The sequence below is a fragment of the Zeus faber genome (assembly GCF_960531495.2).
Source record: "Zeus faber genome assembly, chromosome: 20".
Lineage (NCBI taxonomy): Eukaryota > Metazoa > Chordata > Actinopteri > Zeiformes > Zeidae > Zeus > Zeus faber.
Genome location: NC_137207.1, coordinates 3,574,849 through 3,592,874, shown reverse-complemented (window position 1 = coordinate 3,592,874; position 18,026 = coordinate 3,574,849). Strand labels below are relative to the sequence as shown.

General features: G+C 42.1%; 1 protein-coding gene across 1 annotated transcript in view; it reads right to left on the bottom strand.

Annotated features, from left to right (window-relative positions):
• Nucleotides 1–1,046: 1,046 nt before the first annotated feature.
• Nucleotides 1,047–18,026, bottom strand: part of heatr1 (HEAT repeat containing 1) — a 44,586-nt gene continuing 27,606 nt past the window's right edge. Inside the window, exons 32-45 of the mRNA XM_080021907.1 lie at nt 15,817–15,989; nt 14,983–15,035; nt 14,758–14,881; nt 14,103–14,243; nt 13,577–13,878; nt 12,178–12,328; nt 11,486–11,647; nt 11,055–11,189; nt 10,837–10,941; nt 9,371–9,539; nt 7,475–7,629; nt 4,549–4,707; nt 3,778–3,886; nt 1,047–1,381 (exon numbers count right to left, since the gene is read on the bottom strand). Coding sequence (XP_079878033.1) covers nt 1,293–1,381; nt 3,778–3,886; nt 4,549–4,707; nt 7,475–7,629; nt 9,371–9,539; nt 10,837–10,941; nt 11,055–11,189; nt 11,486–11,647; nt 12,178–12,328; nt 13,577–13,878; nt 14,103–14,243; nt 14,758–14,881; nt 14,983–15,035; nt 15,817–15,989 — 2,027 coding nt within the window. The 3' untranslated portion in view covers nt 1,047–1,292. The remainder of the gene's footprint in view (nt 1,382–3,777; nt 3,887–4,548; nt 4,708–7,474; nt 7,630–9,370; nt 9,540–10,836; nt 10,942–11,054; nt 11,190–11,485; nt 11,648–12,177; nt 12,329–13,576; nt 13,879–14,102; nt 14,244–14,757; nt 14,882–14,982; nt 15,036–15,816; nt 15,990–18,026) is intronic.

The following is an 18,026-nucleotide window of genomic DNA, read 5'->3' as shown; positions in this document are numbered from 1 at the left end:
TCTACAGCTATGGAATGTTTTCCCAGAAACAAAAAGGCACCAATGTCTTATACGCACAGGTGATGGTTGAGCTACTACCTGCAATACTGTCCACATCTCCATCCCAAGGAAGAACAGAGCAATCAATCAGGGCCAAAAGGACAAGTCTGGATTTCAGTGTCTGGGTTTACCATCCAAGGCAAAGGGCCATCAGGCTGCACCCATCAGAAAGGAGTTACAGGATCAGGGTCACTAATGCCAGAGGGCACATAGCCTAGTGTCTTAAGAGGCCAGAATACCTTCCACTTCAAGGTGGTGGGAATTCATCACAAGAATGGGGATCGCTAGCATTTGTAATCGTCAAACCAGCTTTTTTTTTTTTTTTTTTTACTTTACAGCTGGACTCATTTTTATAATGCAATTAGCCACGGCCACCTAAAAAGAGAGACGACGGCTCCCTCCTGAAAAAACGAAACTTTTTTTTTTTTACCTGTGAATACCTCTATTTTTCTTCTCCCCCATAAACCCAATATTGTAAATTCATAAAAAAAAAAAAAGAGCCTGATAGTTGCTCTTTAAGACAAGAGATCCTGTCTAGAAAAATGCGTTCTTGTGGTGTATACTGGGCATAAACTGAAAGTAAGGTGTTCAAATGTGGGGGAAAAAAATGTGGCGGAGGTGCTAATCCAAGGGAGCGTTTGAGAAATGAGTCACAAATTACCCTGGAAAACCAAAAGTTTGTGGCTGTGTAATTCAAGATGAAGTTTACTTCTAAAAAAAACCCCATTTGATCCCAACATGCTTTCACTAAATAAAAGGATAAAGAAATAAACCACTTGTTTCCTGTTACACACAGACACCGATACGCAACCAAATAGGACAAGAGGCGCATAAAGTAAAATCCCCACATTTAGCCTCTGATAAGCTTAAAGGTCATGATTTAAATAACTGGTTAGTTAGATATTAACTAATAAATTGCGTGCTAAAATTGCTTTCTGTTGTCCCAGTCGGATAAGTCCGGAGGCCACCACTAGCATTTTATGAGAAAGGACAAACACTGATTTACCTAGAACAATATGATTATTTAATATAGAGGATGGGAGCCAGTACAGTTCCAACATCCAAAAAGACAGTTCTTCGGTGATCTTGTGTGGCTGAAGGAAATACAGGATGCGATTTTTTTGAGAAACATAAAGAAAACTCTCTTTGTAATAGAATAAAAAAAACACATTCATAGTAAACAGCAAACAAAGTAAGATTAAAAATTGACATCATAAACGCTGGCAATGTTTATTTTTATGTTATACTGTATATTAAAAGTAGTTCTGCAGTGGTTCCCCCAGAACGTTCTCCATCTCTTGAATCACCTTCTGGACCTGATGCTCCACCTCCTCACACTCATCTGGAAATGAAAAAACAAACAAATGAAGGAAATAATGAACAAGTTGAAATACAACTTTTACCTTTAAAAAGCCCTTATCCTGCGTTTCAACTGAAGTTGTGCGCAATTGGTCAGAGTAGGAATTTAGATATCACAAAAAAAACCGACCGTTCGGACTTATGACCAGTTCTCCAACCAGTCTGTATTGTACGCGGCATGCGCGGCGTCTCAGCGTCAAGCATCTCATCGCGCATCACCCTTTATATACTACAGACGTGGACAAATTTGTTGGTACCCTTAGACGTAAAAATAACCCACAATTTTCTCTGAAATGCAAATTTTCTCTGAAATTTTTCTCTGAGCAAACTGCTCCAGCTGTCTCAGGTTTGAAGGGAGCCTTTTCCACACTGCATGTTCCAGCTTTTTCCATAGATATTCGATAGGATTCAGATTAGGGCTCATAGAAGGCTTCTTCAGAATAGTCCAATGTTTTGTCCTTATCCATTCTTGGGTGCTTTTACCCATTATCCTGTTGGAGGACCCATGACTTGCGACAGAGACAGAGCTTTCTGACACTGGGCAGTACGTTTCGCTCCAGAATGCCTTGATAGTCTTGAGATTTCATTGTGCCCTGCACAGATTCAAGGCATCCTGTGCCAGAGGCAGCAAAGCAGCCCCAAACAGAACCGAGCCTCCGCCATGTTTCACAGTAGGTATGCTGTTCTTTTCTTTGAAAGCTTCATTTTTTTCGTCTGTGAACATAGAGCTGATGTGACTTGCCAAAAAGCTCCAGTTTTGACTCATGTGTCCAAAGGAAATTCTCCCAGAAGCATTGTGGCTTGTCAATATGCATTTTAGCAAATTCCAGTCTGGCTTTTTCAAGTTTTTCTTTCAAAAGGTGGAGTCCTCCTGGGTCTTCTTCCATGGAGCCCACTGTCACTCAAAAAGTGACTGATGCTGCGATCAGACACTGATGTACCTTTACATTTACATTTACATTTAGTCATTTATCTCAATTATTGTAAGTCGCTTTTATCCAAAGCGACTTACAATTGTTCAAACACCGACGGACGCAGCCATCAGGAGCAATTAGGGGTTAAGTGTCTTGCTCAAGGACACTACAGCGTGCTAGCAGGAGGAGCCTGGGATCAAACCAGCAACCTTTGGATCACTAGACCACCAGCTCTACCTCCTGAGCTACCATCCCCGACCCCTGGGGTCGATTTTCCTCTTGTGGCCGCGTCCAAGGAGGTTGACTACAGTCCCATGGACCTTATTATTAAGAAATTTACTTCTTAATAATATTTGCAAATAAAAGAAGAAACATCAAGCTGCTTCTAGATAGTCTTATAGTCTATACCTTTAACATGCTTGTCTATCATTTTCTTTCTGATCTCCTAAGACAACTCTCTCCTTTGCTTTCTCTGGTCAATGTTCAGTGTGGTGCACACAATGATACCAAACAGCAGAGTGACTACTTTTCCCCATTTAAATAGGCTGAATGACTGATTATAAGATTGAAGATGTGTGAGACCAATTAAAGAAAACTGTTAGTTTGAAATATCACTATAATCCAATTATTTAAAATCTACCAACAAATCTGACCAGGCCATATTAGAATATAATTGATCACTTTATCAATAATTTATCTCTTTTCACAGTTTCTTTGCTTTATATGACACACCAAAGGCATGCAGGTATACATTGCTTGTAATTTCATCACTTTTCAGGAGGAATGAAGCATTGTTTCAATGAGCTGTAAGGGTACCAACAAATTTGTCCATGTCTGCATATACACAATATATACTATATACACTATATAAACTGTATACATCTCATCTCATCAGCGTTCTCAGACTCGTTCCCACAGTCTGTCAGTATTCACTACACTAGCGTTCGCAATGGCCAAACCCCCTTACTGTGAAATAACACGGGTCCTTGCTTATCGACCAATTCGCTCAATGTCCTGGTTGAGGGAACGGAACTCGGTTGTTAAGTGAGAAGTACCTGTATATCTAGGCTTCGAAATTATTATGGAGGTTTTAAAGAACATTTGACAGTATATATTTTCCAAAGCCTGAAAAATGAAGTCCACAAGGTCGTGAGACGCAGAATTTTAAAATGTGTTTTTCTCTCAACAACCTTCACTGTTTAGAATGTTTGGGATCACACACGAATTGCAAATAACATGAACAACGAGGTTGAGCCACTTGAGGGAGAAAGAATTGTATTTACGCTTTTTTTTGTAAAAAGTCTTGACGATTTCTCACAGGAATTCTCACAAGAAATATCAGATTCTGTCAAAATGATTCATCTTGGTGGAACACAAAGTGTAAATCAGTCAAATTTAATACGGGTTATGCCAATACCTACACCCTTTTTTAAGATTACTTTAAACCACACACTCCCACACTCACCCTCCATGAGTTCAGCCAGGAAGGGAATGGTCTCCGGCAGCAGCACCATGTAGTTCTCCCTCAACTTGCGAGCCAGCTCCATCAGCATCATAAGGGCAGAGAATCGAACCTGTGGAGGGCAGAGGAAGTGAACGGTCAAGGAATTAAGACAAAAAAAAACACCCTGTTTAGTTAGGGATATTATGTAGAAATACTAGTCGAATTTTCAACCCAATCTCTTGGGTTGAAAACACTGGTGATACCAGTGTTACGGCATTAACCAATTACATTACTTGCCCACCGCCCCCACCGTTGTTTTTTTTTTTTTAAATAGAAATAAAACCCATTAGCTAATTTTCGTGTATCAATGCTGATGTTCATCAATTTAAAAAAAAATCGAACTTATAAAATACTAAGCGCACTATCAATACTTAGTTGGACGCTACAAAACTGAAAATGTATGCTTGTGAGCATGGTCTTCTTATCACGGTAGGAGAGAAGGCTATAGGAAACCTTAGATCAGGTATAGATCGGGACCTGTCTCCCTCCATCCGCAATTAGTGCCGGTGCATAACGGGGAGACTGACACTGTTTTTTGTCTCGCATGTAAAACCCGCATTAGGCGATCTGGCTTGGGGGATATACTCAGTATTTTTCATCTCAGGCTCTGAACATTTAAAAAGTTCAACCAAATACTAACAAGCAAATTAGTGCATAATTCCTATATTCAGAATAGGACTGCAGGCCTACAGCAGTGTTTAACTAGTAATGACAGAAAAAAATAATTCCTACCTTGGACGAGGTGTGTCGGGTCTTGAGCAGGATCTGATAGTTGAGGGTCTTCCATTGTGTGTCGTCGCCCATGGCCACAGAGAACTGGCCGAGGCAGGGCACTAGGTGCTTGGTTACCCTGGCCTGGTACACCTCTTCTCCCCCGAGGGTGTTCTCCAGCTGAGGGAGAATAAAGGAAAATCCATAATAACGACAGGAATAGTAGTACACTTTTCTGAAGCAACAGTTGATAAATGCATTCCAAACCAAGAATTTCAAAATACTAATGGATGCATTCACAATTTGAGTGGGTAAGATGAAACAAGCCTGGAGAAGATGGAAAACATGTCATGACAAGGAATCCTCTCCTGTGTGTATGTGGATAGCGGTTTTACTTGTTGCTCATTGATTTACTCTTACAAGCGACAGGTATACAGCCACCCTGATCCCAGGCTCAATTACCTAGACCCAAGACAGGTGTGGCTGCTCAAACCATACCACCCCCACACCACAGCCTTATTAAAATGTTGGTTGCCATTCCCATTGGAAATGATAAGCCCCTTTCCCACATGGAATCCGTAACATTGCTGGATAAAAATGTCCGGCAAAGGCAGTAGGTAGTCTTTCAAACATTGGCCCCCTTGATGGACAAGTTCCGTATGGAGTCTGTTCCCACATAAATGACTGTTTCGGATACAGTACGTTATGGGTTAGGCTTAGTACATTATGTCCTGTGTAGATGCGATCCTTTGGACAATCTGTTGGCAATGGACATACAATCTGAGAGCCAGGAAAAAAACCTGAACCGATTCAGAGACCCGTGCTTCGCTTAACGTCTCCCTGCCCCTTCCGGACAAACTTGGTTCCCTCCGCTGCACAAGACCCCAGAGACCCCGTCCCTGGGCGCAATAAACCTAACCCAATGTTATGCTACACTCTCTGCCTCTTTAGAAGGAACGTTCTCCACCCGTTCTACCTCTCACTGTCAGCTTGTGCGCTCCGGTGCAGCCGATGGGGAAGCGAAGTACTTGTGACCGAAGTCCCCGCACGGCACCCCTAACTCTAAAAGACAGGTCTAGGATCTGAGTGGCATTTTTCAAGAACAAAAATAATAAAATGTAAGAATATAAAGAGCTGTCCCTGACTGGACCTGGTTTCAGTTTCTCGTCTCTGCAGCCAAGCGACAGTTTGGGCTGTGTTGTGTTGGACTGAGTTATTTCAAACAACTTTGTAATAAATATTTGTGAAAACTTACTATTCGTGCTTTATTCGGATTCGGCAATGTTACTATTTTTATTCCCACACAGAAGTGTGTGGGAATGGAAACGGCTATAATTACCGCTATAAATGGAAGTATTTAAAGCTGTACTGACATTTTTCCAGAAATTATACTAGTTAGAGAGTGGGGAAATTTATGGAACGACTTTTACGGAACATCGACACCGGCTCCTTTTCCCACATGACGCCAATACCGAACATTGCAGTAGATTTTTGGCTTTTAGTTCAAGTGGGAAAGGGGCTTGCCGCTACGTACTGGAAAACTACTCGAGCCAACCTTTCTGTTAGCTTGGGATGTACTGGAGCAATTTCTAAAAGTAGTTCTAAATGAAATTACTGTTATTCAAAACATTAAATATAAATTATAAATATAATATAATATAAATGTTAAAAACATAATATATTAACTATAATGCAAGTATTCTTTAAAAAAAAAAGGAGATTTAATATGTTTTTTCCAACTTCAGACTTTGCCCCCATTGGACTGCATTCAAACTGTATCGGAGTGGTAAGTTTCTCAATAGTAAAATGTGTAGCGAGGTCGTGCTGAACATTTATAAATGATAGGAACCAACATTTCAATAAGGTCTGGGTTTAAAAATAAAGAACCTATTCTTTAAGAAGAATAACCGACATTAACTAAGAATAACAGAATTCACCAGCAATTATCAGGAAACTACGTTGCTTTAAAAAGGCACAGGAGAGTTCCTTTTCCTACCTACGAGGTTATTATTACTTTCATTAATAACAAAATTTTCAACTAAAAACACATAAACCAACTAAAGTGAAACAAAACAGAAATTAAATATCTGGTCATCCAAAATCCATGTTTTTTGTCTTTGTTTCATTCTTTATAAGAAATATAATTAAAATAATACAAAAATCTAGTTTAATTGAAATTATATTGAAATGTATTCACAGCCAAATCCTAAAATCCAAATCTGCATGTACAACAGTTTGCTTCGTGTAGAACCTTTTGTTTGATACAGTCCTCTGGTTGTTAGGCCTTATTTTCCTCACTTTTCTCTCTCAGTTAAATCTAGGACTGAACTGCAGCGGATTTCTCAACTGAAGTAGAAATGGTTGGTTATTAATAGCTTTGAAAACCCAATCTGAACCTCATTTTTGAAATGAAATCTTGAAATAGAAAGATAAACTTCATCCAAAGACAGTTCAGACAATAAACTTCTGGGCTGATTTTCCGCTAGGCGACAGATTTTTGGAGATCCCAGAGCAAAGCCCCAGATTGGAGGAAAATCATAGTGTGCTCCTGCTCACGACGGGGGTCTGGTGTGAACCACTCATGACACGATCGTACTGCTTGTCATTTCCGGTGTCAATTCTCGTATGACAAAACGTAGATTTGAGACCCGACAAGACTCGTCGGGGATTCCTCCTGGTGAAAGATCTTGTAATGTGTGACCCTGCCAGCGATCAGTCATGTAGTGTGAAACCACAAGACTGCAAGATTCCCGATCATAAGACAGAAAGTTGTGTAGTGTGAACAGTACAGCCATCTGACGACTTTGAAAGTCGTGTAGTGTGCTCATGGCAAAAAGTAACCGTGTAAACTCATCCCATGACCACACCCATTTGGCGCTTGACATCCTTAACTTTTAATTTTTTAGAGTGGTTACAACCAACGTTTTCAAGACTCGAGAGGTCCCACCTGGTCGACCAGCGGGCCCATGAGGGTGTCCGCCCTCTCCTTGCTGAGGAAGCGCTTGTTGTCGTAGAGGAAGATCTTGCACATGCAGTCCAGGACGTAGCGCAGTAGCAGGGCGCTCTTTTCGTCACCGTCCTCGCCACTGAACGGGGCTTCATCTGAAAGTAAAAGTTGAGATTTCGTTTTGGTCTTGGGCCATTGCGGGGAGTGCTTATTCATTTTCATCGACGAAAACTTGTAATGTCTGCATCCAGTTTTAGTCCGATTGTAATCGTCTGTTTTTTAGCTACATAAAAGTATTTCCTCCAACTCTTCACAGACCCGTTCTTCTAAAGTTATAATGTTCATTTTAAGGAATGTTTTGTAACATTTGTTGTCGACGCCTTTTGCAATAACACAATTGTTAATTTTAATTAATGTTTGTTCACTGTGTGCTCTATTTTTTAGTTTGTTTATTTATTATTATAGTCTAGTCGTACAACTTACTTAGAATGTTGTTGCAGCTAAATAAATATTTGTGGGGGATTTTAAAATAATTTTAGAGTTTAATAAAACTCTTTATAAGAGTATCGATAAAGTACTGAATGGATAAGCAGTATCAATAAGCGTAGTAGTAGTAGTATTGATAAAATCCTAACGATATTCATCCCTATAACTGACATATTTAAGGTTGCGCCTTCAAATTCTACAATACAAAGTATAAGAGATGAGTTCAGCATGTTATTGGGAGCAAATATGCTCGGCTTGGCTTACTTTGGGAGCTAAGTGGGGCCTTGTGATATAACTTCCGGATATTTTTATTTTCTCCTCTATAAGACAAAAAACCCTCTATAAGACAGTACTTTAGTATTCTTATCAAGATTATTTTTTGTTTTAGAAGTACCAGCACAGACACTTTGGATTTTTCAATACCAATTTCTAATTGTATGCTGTTAAAGGTCACCTAATACTTTAAGTACCTGTAAAATGAAGTGAATTGTTTCTAAACAAATGAAACGTGTTAGAAAGTAATTGCTGAAAACATGTGAAAAGGCCGAACTTTATAGTGCTGAATTGTAGAGTTAGAGACCGTTGCGGTTTCTTGGGACTTTTTTGTCTGGATTTTTTGGGCGAGCCTAAATCAGGGTCGGATGACGTGTGGTGGCCCTGTTTTTCATGGGCCCTCCCCTAACACTATATTAACACAAGGTTGGATTCAGAGCATCAGTAGTGAAATAAGTTAGCTAACAGCCCGGAGTTTGGGATAAAACGCTGTTTTGGGAATAAACTCCTGGAGTATAAGGGATCTCCGCTCAGCTGTGCCCCCCCCCCACCATCAGAAATATAAATCGGCGCCTATGCACCCGGAAGAAAAGACAACCGTCCCGTTGGCTTACCCGTGTAGGGTTTGGTTACATTAGCATTAGCTGCATGCTAGCAGGCCGCGGAGCCCCGAACTGGCCTGTGAAGGAGTGAGGAAGGGGCCCCGGAGAACGGGGAGTCCTGCAGCCAGACAGCAGCGCTTTGAGGTGAGCAACTAGAGACAGGACTGGGGACTGGGTTCAGCAAAGGAATATTTGGAATTTACTCCAACATAAATGTTTTACAGGATTAACACGACTGGGCTTCGTTTCAGCGTGTCTAGTGGACATGCCCCGAGCGTTTCAGAACGGAGAGAGGCTTTTTAAAATATATTTGGACATTTTTTTTAATCATTCAAATTCAGTCTTAAAAAATAATGTATTTCAATTTTGTGGGGCAGGGATAAAAATCTCTTTGAACAATGAACAAAATGACAAAGTTTGTCTCACCGTTTGGTTGGATTTGTAACCCAAGTCAGTGATAAATCAGCTGGGTATTGAGGCGATACACCGTAAACATTGCATTTCGAGACTGACTTCCATTTGATTCGCAACCCACCCGTCTTGCAGATGTTGGTCTGCTGGAGGATGTTGGCGAAGGGCTTTACAAGGTTCCCAGCGAAGAGGACAAACAGGCCCTTGAGCCGCTCGGCGACGCAGTCGGCCAGCCGGAAGAAGGTAATCAGGCGCTCCTTTCCGCCGGTGTCCGTCCTGCTCCAGTCAAATAGCTGTTGGAAAACCCGACCAATTCAGTTAAACCAATATTCAATATTCATGTTTAAGGCTTAAACGCTTGCCCCGGTGGACCGCATTTAAGAATGGTGAGAAGCTGCAGCAGAGTGGCAAGTTTCTCAATAGTAAAGCCTTCATTGAGGTTTTGCTATGAACAGTTTACAACATTTTAGCCTGGGATGAAGAATGGCGAACCTAACATTTAAAGCCATCGGTATATGTTCCGTACGTTGATATAAATCCACATACCGCCACCCTCATTTATTGAAAGTGGTTTTGTGAGAAAGGATTGATCTTTTTATCCAGTTCCCCAGTACCATTTGGCTGCCCAAAGGACTTTCGTACTATAATGTAGGCTATCAATTATCAAGAAGAGTCTACAGGGCTGCGGAGTTCGTGGGGCTTTGGGGCCCCTTCCACTGCTTGTAGGCGCTGCGACATAATACCGACCTTATACATTACATTGCATTGCATTTAGCAGACGCTTTTATCCAAAGCGACTTACAATTATTCAAACACCGACGGACGCAGCCATCAGGAGCAATTAGGGGTTAAGTGTCTTGCTCAAGGACACTACAGCATGCTAGCAGGAGGAGCCTGGGATCGAACCAGTAACCTTTAGATTACTAGACCATCCCCCGCCAGTACCAATGGGGATAAGTCATATAAACTCACCAGTGGAACGCGCGTGTGCACACACACACACACACACACACACACACACACACACACACACACACACACACACACACACACACACACACACACACACACACACACACACACACACACACACACACACTCTTCGAGGGCACCCCAGCACCCTCGAGTTGCATTGCAGGTTGAGAACTTAAACTCCCTTTGCAGACTAACTCTGTCCTAGATGCAATGGCATACAAATACTCTGTGTAGTATGCCCAGCATGCTGACAACACAGGTAAAAAAAGGAAGAGGAAGTACTTTTTCCCCACTCATTCTGACAATGATGCTGGATTGAGCAAACTGTAAAACCCTACATTTTACTACAAAGCACTTTTTGGATGAACTGCATGAGAAGTTGTGGCAGTAGTATAGTTAAGGAAGTAGTATGGTTTTGAGACTGTTGCGAAAGAAATGGAAGTCAGTGGACAGAGGACATTTTTTCCCCTAGTGACAGCGGCCACAGTCTTCTGACGAAAGTGATCGATCCAAGGAGCACACACAATCATATGCTCTACAAAATTTAGAAAAGTTTAACTATTCTGGTGAAACGAATCAAGCCGCAAATATAATTTCATGAGCTTGGAGATCTACCTTGAAGAACAGCGGTCTGAAGGAGATTTCCGATAGTTTCATCACCATCGCCAGAAGACAGTCGATCGCATGGCCTTCGATTGCCTTGGTTTTGTCCAGAGCGCCCTGTTGGGGACACAAAACATTCGGTTGTCAAGTTCTTAGGAAATGGTCAATGATGATGAACGGCGAACGGCAGAAAAACTTTTAACGGGTTGTACGCAGAGAGACGGGTGTACCTGGCAATGCAGGGCTCGGAAGTCCAGGGTGGTTAGGAAGAAGGAAGTGAGCTCTGACTGGTGAGTGTTCAGCTGGTCCCTCTCCATGTGACCAATGTGTTCCTTCAGGATGCTCATGAGGGGACCGAGCTGGCCCTGGGGAGGAGTGGGGGGAGGGACTTTATTTCTCTATACAGGACCCTCAGTGATGATTTAAGGCAGGGGTTCTCGATGTTTTTGATGGCAAGGCCCCCTTGAAAGACTGATGATAAACCTTTCTTACCTAAAGTATGAGAAGAAAGTATTGTGTTGTTGCTCGGCAGAGATAACTTTATTTCACTTTAGCAAAAGTCACGGAATCTTTACCAGTATTTCAAAGACTTGATAGGACACGCATCCCTCACAATGACGTCAATACACAGTGATGCATACGGCTCGGCTCTGACATGCACCTGCTGGTTGGAGGCCATATTGCTGTGACACTTGGACATGGTGGGAAGCAGCACCCTGGGGGGCACCTTGGTCGCCAGGGTGGTCCTCAGGGAGGCGAGGCGGGCAGACAGCTGGGTGGACGGGGAGGACGTGGTCTCCACTAAATACGTTAGCTGACACACCTGGAGGGGCAGCGAGAGAGAGAGAGAGGGCTTCAACCCTTTGAGACCTAAGCCTAAAATGGCCGTTGTAGCATGTCTTGATGACCCGAACCCTGATTGTGCAGTAGAATTGATGTCATTATAATTCCAAAATGTTTACCAATGAAGGTAAAAGTTTTTTAACTTTTGAGTATGTATTTAATTTTTGACTATCCTGGATTTGGGGAATTTACACATAATAACAGACAAACATAGTAAAGGTTATGTCTTCCATGATATTTCATGCAATAAATTCATGTCAAATAGTCAAACATTGAGTAAGTTAATATTAATCACTAAAAAAAAAAAAAAAGAGAATTATGAGAATTGATGAATTAATCATAGTGCATAAATGAATGAAGCTCCATAAGCTGCCTCTATACGTCTTTTAACACTGGAAAGAACAATACCGCAACAACAGTGCCCAGGTATTGACTATGAAATTTGGATTCTGAGTTGTTCCAATGCAAAAAACCACGTTGGGAGGAAGTGGGTCTGAGCCGCGTGCCCACCTGTGAGGTGGTGTCGTGCAGGTAGGGGCTAATGAAGTGCGGCAGCGTGTCGGTGACCCGCTGCAGGGCAGTGACGGCACTCAGCAGGTAGATTTCGTTCGTCTGCAGGTCCTTCCTGTCGGCCAGGGCCTTCAGCACAGCGGGCATCAGTCTGGTGGACGAGGGACAAAGACGGTCAGAGGGAACCCAAAAGGGTCAAGGGGTTACGCTGCCTCAGGGTGCACAGGGTTCATTCCGACATTACAAAATTTAATTCAAGGACTTTTTTTAAGCACCATTTTTTATTTACAAGGACAATAAAATTCAATATCTATTCAATATCTTCTTTTTCTTTCGGCTGCTCCTGTTAGGGGTCGCCACAGTGGATCATACCTTCTGCTCTGCACATATTCCTCCCTTACACCAACCGCCTGCATGTCCTCCCTCACCACATCCATAAAACTTCTCTTTGACCTTCCTCTTTTCCTCTTGCCTGGCAGCTCCATCTTCAGCATCCTTCTCCCAATGTAACTCTCATCTCTCCTACACACATGTCCAAACCATCTCAATCTGGCCTCTCTCACTTTTCCACTAAACTGTCCAACCTGAGCTGTCCCTCTAATGTACTTATTGTTAATCCTGTCCATCCTTGTCACTCCCAATGAAAATCTCAACATCCTCAACTCTGCCACCTCCAGTTCAGCCACCTGCCTTTTCGTCAGTGCCACCGCCTCAAAACCGTACAACATAGCTGGTCTCACTACCGTCCTGTAGACGTTCCCCTTCACTCTTGCTGGAACCCTTCTGTCACAGATCACTCCGGACACTCTTCTCCACCTACTCCACCCTGCCTGTACACTATTCTTCACTTCTCTCCCGCACTCTCTGCTGCTTTGGATGGTCGACCCCAAGTACTTGAACTCATCTGCCTTCTCCACCTCAACTCCTTGCATTCTCAGCTTTTCGCCCATTCAGGCACATGTCTTAAATAATAATAAAAAAATTATAATAATTAAATATAAATAATAATAATTTATTAATTAAAAGATTATATAATTCTAGCCTTATTGTCTATAACTTATTAGTATATCTATTATATCTATATATCTATTATGTGTGTCATTGTCATCTACTATTATAAGTGTCTATTTCCAACCATGCTGGATTAAATGTACATTTTCCTGCCATAATCTATGTTGTAAAAGCGATTCTGGAAGATATATTTTTTTAATCACATTACGATTTGAATGGATGAACAAAACCAAGAAGAATAGCACAGGTTTTTTTCAAGGACTTTTCAAGCACTTTGGCACAAAAGGGGTTGTTTTCAAGATATTCTGGTACTTAAATTTCAGCAGAAGGAATCCAAGCACTTCTGAGCACCTCAAGGACCCGGTAAGAACACTGTGTGTAAGCTAACCTGGGCAGGTGTGGGATAGCCAGAGCTTTGAGCGTGCTGGCCACCTCGGCGATGCAGAGCAAGGCACTGCCCGTCACGTTCTTCTCCTCCTCCGGGGACGTGGCGATCTCCACAGCGCACGCCAGCACGGGGACAAACTCCCCCTGGTGGTCAGCGCCAAAGTTGCGGCAGAGCAGCTTGAGGCTGTAGAGTGCCGTCTGCCGGTTGATGGTCTGCTCCTCCTCCTCCTCCTCCCCGGCCGCACCGCGACCCTTGCCCACGATTCTAAGCAGGTCGCTGGTGAGTTTCAGCAGCACGGTAATCTGTAATTGAGAGAATTTATTTTTATGCAAACTAAAACAACCAAAGCTTATTTTAGGCGATAAGCTAAATTTGGACGGGGCTGTAATAATAAAAAAGTTTTTTATTACTAAAGTAACAAACGAATATGCTGATAATTATCAGAAGAAATAGTAAAAAAAAATACATTTTAAGCCCAAAAGGAAATGATGGGGTCCTAATGGTGTTGTTTTGTGTGTGTATGTACCTGTTCCTTCTTCCAGTTTGTCCTGTGCTGCAGTTTGTTGTTCAGCAATTCCATGGCCTTTCTCCTGACAGATGGCAGACGATTACCCATCAGCCCTTTCATCACCTCGATGAAGGTGTCTGTGGGCAACAATGCGTTCACCTTGGGGAAAGACACAATGAGTTCAAAATAGACTTAACAAGGTTATTATCATTAATGACAACCAGTACATCCAAAACAAACTAACATTGAACCTCACATCCATGTGGTTAGGTTCAATACATTTTCACACAGGTTTCTAGAATTCAAAACTAAATGAAAATAAAATTCAAAAAGCTGGAAAGTGAAACTTGAAAAAATTGGAGCTAACTTTGATCTTTATACTAATCTAGGTGGGCTTTACCCAAACCCGGGTTGGCAGCCCCCTAGGGGTTTGTGAATGAATTTCAAGGGTGTCTCCGGCAATACATCGATTTTTTGTTTTAATTTAATCATTTACTTGTTTTTTTGTTTAAGATAAATATATAAGCTCACTATCACGAATGAAGGCTGGTTTATACATTTTGTGGGTTGTAGTTTGGGCAGCGATAGAGAGGTGTTAGTGATAGATATTAGTGAGAGTATTAGCACCAGTCTAATTAATCGTGATGGAAGTGTGATTTTATTTCTTACTCACCTTGTCAAGGACATCATAAGCCTTATTGAGCAGAGCTCTCCAGAACTTGGCGGTGGGTTTGTCTGAATTATCTTCCACACAGTGAGCCACGCTGTGAATGTAACGGAGTATCTCCTCCAAGAGGCTACACGGGAGGTAGGGTGTTGATTGAAAACATATCAATATTTTTTTGGGGGGGGCTATAAAATAAAGGACAGCAACAGCATATTGACACAAAATACTGACCTTTGTTGGAGCTGAAGAAGAGATTTGTTCGCCGTGTCACCGTGATCTACAATCTATGACGGGGACGAGAGATTTTGGTTTGGTCATGACTTAAATTAGATGGCTTGTGGAACTAGATAATGTGATTAAAATATGGCTCAACAAAGCACAGAGAACCGGCGGAAAACAAACAGGGTTTAATATTGACAGCCGCAGTACATTAAAGTACCAAATCTTTTGGGATAACGGAATCGGTACCTTAACTATACTTTCTTGGATACCAATTTTCATTTTTTCTTAAATTAAAAGTTCTAAAACAAATGACAACATGACATTGACACATTTATGGCTACAGTCCAGACCTTTTGTTTTAGTCTTGCCTCACTGACCCTGAAGAGATTAACGGACAGGTTTGCCATTTTTCCCCAACCCAGTCATCTTAAAATGCTGGTTCTAATTCCCGTCGCTAACACAAGAGACTAGAAACAGGACACTAAGCAGCTTCTTACAGGGAACCTACTGTAGCCAACATTATACTTTTGTTGTACTGCAGCAATTGCTAAAAACTTGTGAAATAAAATGTGATATTACAGTTATTCAAGACATGTGAAAAGGGGAATTTACATGTTTTTTTTAAGGCTTAAATATTTGGCCCATTTGGACTGCATTGAAGCCCAGTGAGGAGCTGTGGCAGAGTGGTAAGTTTCTCAATAACAAAGTGTTCGGCGAGGTTGTGCTATGAACAGTCATATATGATGAGAACCGACATTTAAGTAAGGCCTGGGTTGACAACCCCATCCTTTAAGTACATAGTTATCAAAACAATCAACTTTGGACACTCAGCCCCTGACGCACCTTTCTAATGAAGCTTCCCGACGCCAAGAGTTGTGCAGCAAAAGAGACGGAGAGGAACTTGAAGTGCCTCAGCTCTTTGCTGCTGTGGGCCTCTACGTTGAAGATGAGCTCCTCCACCTGCTCCTGCTGCTCCTTCTTGGCTCTACGGCGACCTGCGGCGCTTTTCGCAGGAACTGTGGCGTCGGGCAGCAAAGGAAAGGACAAGAGTCTACTTTAATTTTCAATATTGCTGACGTTTTTTTTTTTAATTTTCCTTAGTCAGAGAAAAGAGTCAAAGTTTCCAAAAGTTATTATTATTTTTTTAATGTATTTATTTATTCATAACATTCATTTTTAAAGGGGACCTATTATGCAAAATTCACTTCAATACTTGTGCACATACATTTCGGTCTCCGATGGGCCTGCTAACACAAACTTTGAAATAGGACAACCCAGTCAGTTTTTTGTGAGCTTTCAGTTCAGAAAACGTGCTGAAATGAGCCACTCAGCTTCGCCTCCCCAATACAGGTCATCCCAGTAATATACAGTACATCACTTCAGTAGAATTAGAACCCCACCCCGAGTAACCCCACCCACGCCTGGAGCGGGACAGGACCCATTAGCATCGAAGCTAAGAGCTTAATTAAGGATGCAACGGTACAGTGGGCCCAAAGTTCGGTATATATTATGGTTTTTGGGCCACGATAATGGTACGGTTTTGGTATCTTTATATTTAAGAAAAACAACACACACACACACACACACACACACACACACACACACACACACACTTTTAAATTTGGCCCAGGTGTCTAGGGGGCGGGGTCCCGGCGGAGAGTCAAGATTGTGGAAGGAGATGAGAGAGGGAAGTGAGAACAGCGCCTGGTGCAAGTGAAAGTGAGTCAAGACTGAAGTATAGTCCACTGAAGTCCATAATAAAAAGGGACGGGGCAATCCCAGCGGGTTATTTTTCCGACTGGACGACGACAGGCTGCGCCCGTATGCTGCGGCAATACATCCAGTGGACTTCCACCGTGATATCATCATACTGTTCACATGTGCGTATTGAATCATAGAGGGCGTAGTGAATGGTTTGATAACATACCATGTACCGTTGCATCCCTAATACCAACTGTACATGACAAAACTGCAGATGAGGAAAATGTAAGTATTTAAAAGATAAAGGCGGGGGGGGGGGTGGTAGCTCAGGAGGTAGAGCTGGTGGTCTAGTGATCTAACGGTTGCTGGTTCGATCCCACGCTCCTCCTCCTGCTAGCATGCTGTAGTGTCCTTGAGCAAGACACTTAACCCCTAATTGCTCCTGATGGCTGCGTCCGTCGGTGATTGAACAATTATAAGTCGCTTTGGATAAAAGCGTCTGCTTAATGTAATGTAATAATTCCTCTGTGCGTTTCTTTCTGTATCCATGTTAGGTTGACTGTGCTGTTGGCTACGGAGTGTGACCTGCTCCACGTTTCTCCAAACAAAACCGTAGATGTATTTTATTCAGACGTTTCCATTATTGAATGAAACAAAAAGCCCCAAGCACCGCCAAATTCCGTGGTGTTTCTAAGCTCCGCACTGCTCCGGACACCACAGTGAAAGTCGCAAGGAACTTCAAAATTAGACCTTGTAGATTGAATATGAGTGAAGATTCAGCAACTGGATTAATTATTTCTCGCCTCAAATTTATTCAGAAATAGATTTTAGTGGACTGACAAGGTGAAATTTTAAAGACTCAATAAAACAGAGCCTGGAGTAAAGCTCAAACCCCATCGGCTCACTGAGCCCGGAACTTGTGCTCAAACACCATTGGCTCACAGAACCAGGGAGGGTGGCTCCACCCACTGAAATAGCAAGTTTTCAGACAGGGTGGATTGGACGCATGTTAGAATGGCTTGAATGCATATTCTGAGTGGTATTTTCAGCAAAACACTACACAACATGTTTTGGGGACCTCAGAGACCTACACTTCTCACAAAAAGTTAGGGATATTCGGCTTTCAGGGGAAATTTCAGGATGAACCTAAAATGCACTATAACCTTTACAGGTGAACTTAATTTGACCTTCTCTAAACTTTTGAATGCACATGTCCAACTGTTTCAGTACTTTTTGCACAACTTGCTGTTCTCTAACAAGGAGCTGAACGGCAAAATTCACAACAGGTGTTTGATCCATGAATCGACCAATACATTTCCTGGTTCAATTAGAATTGGTATTTAAACAGTCCT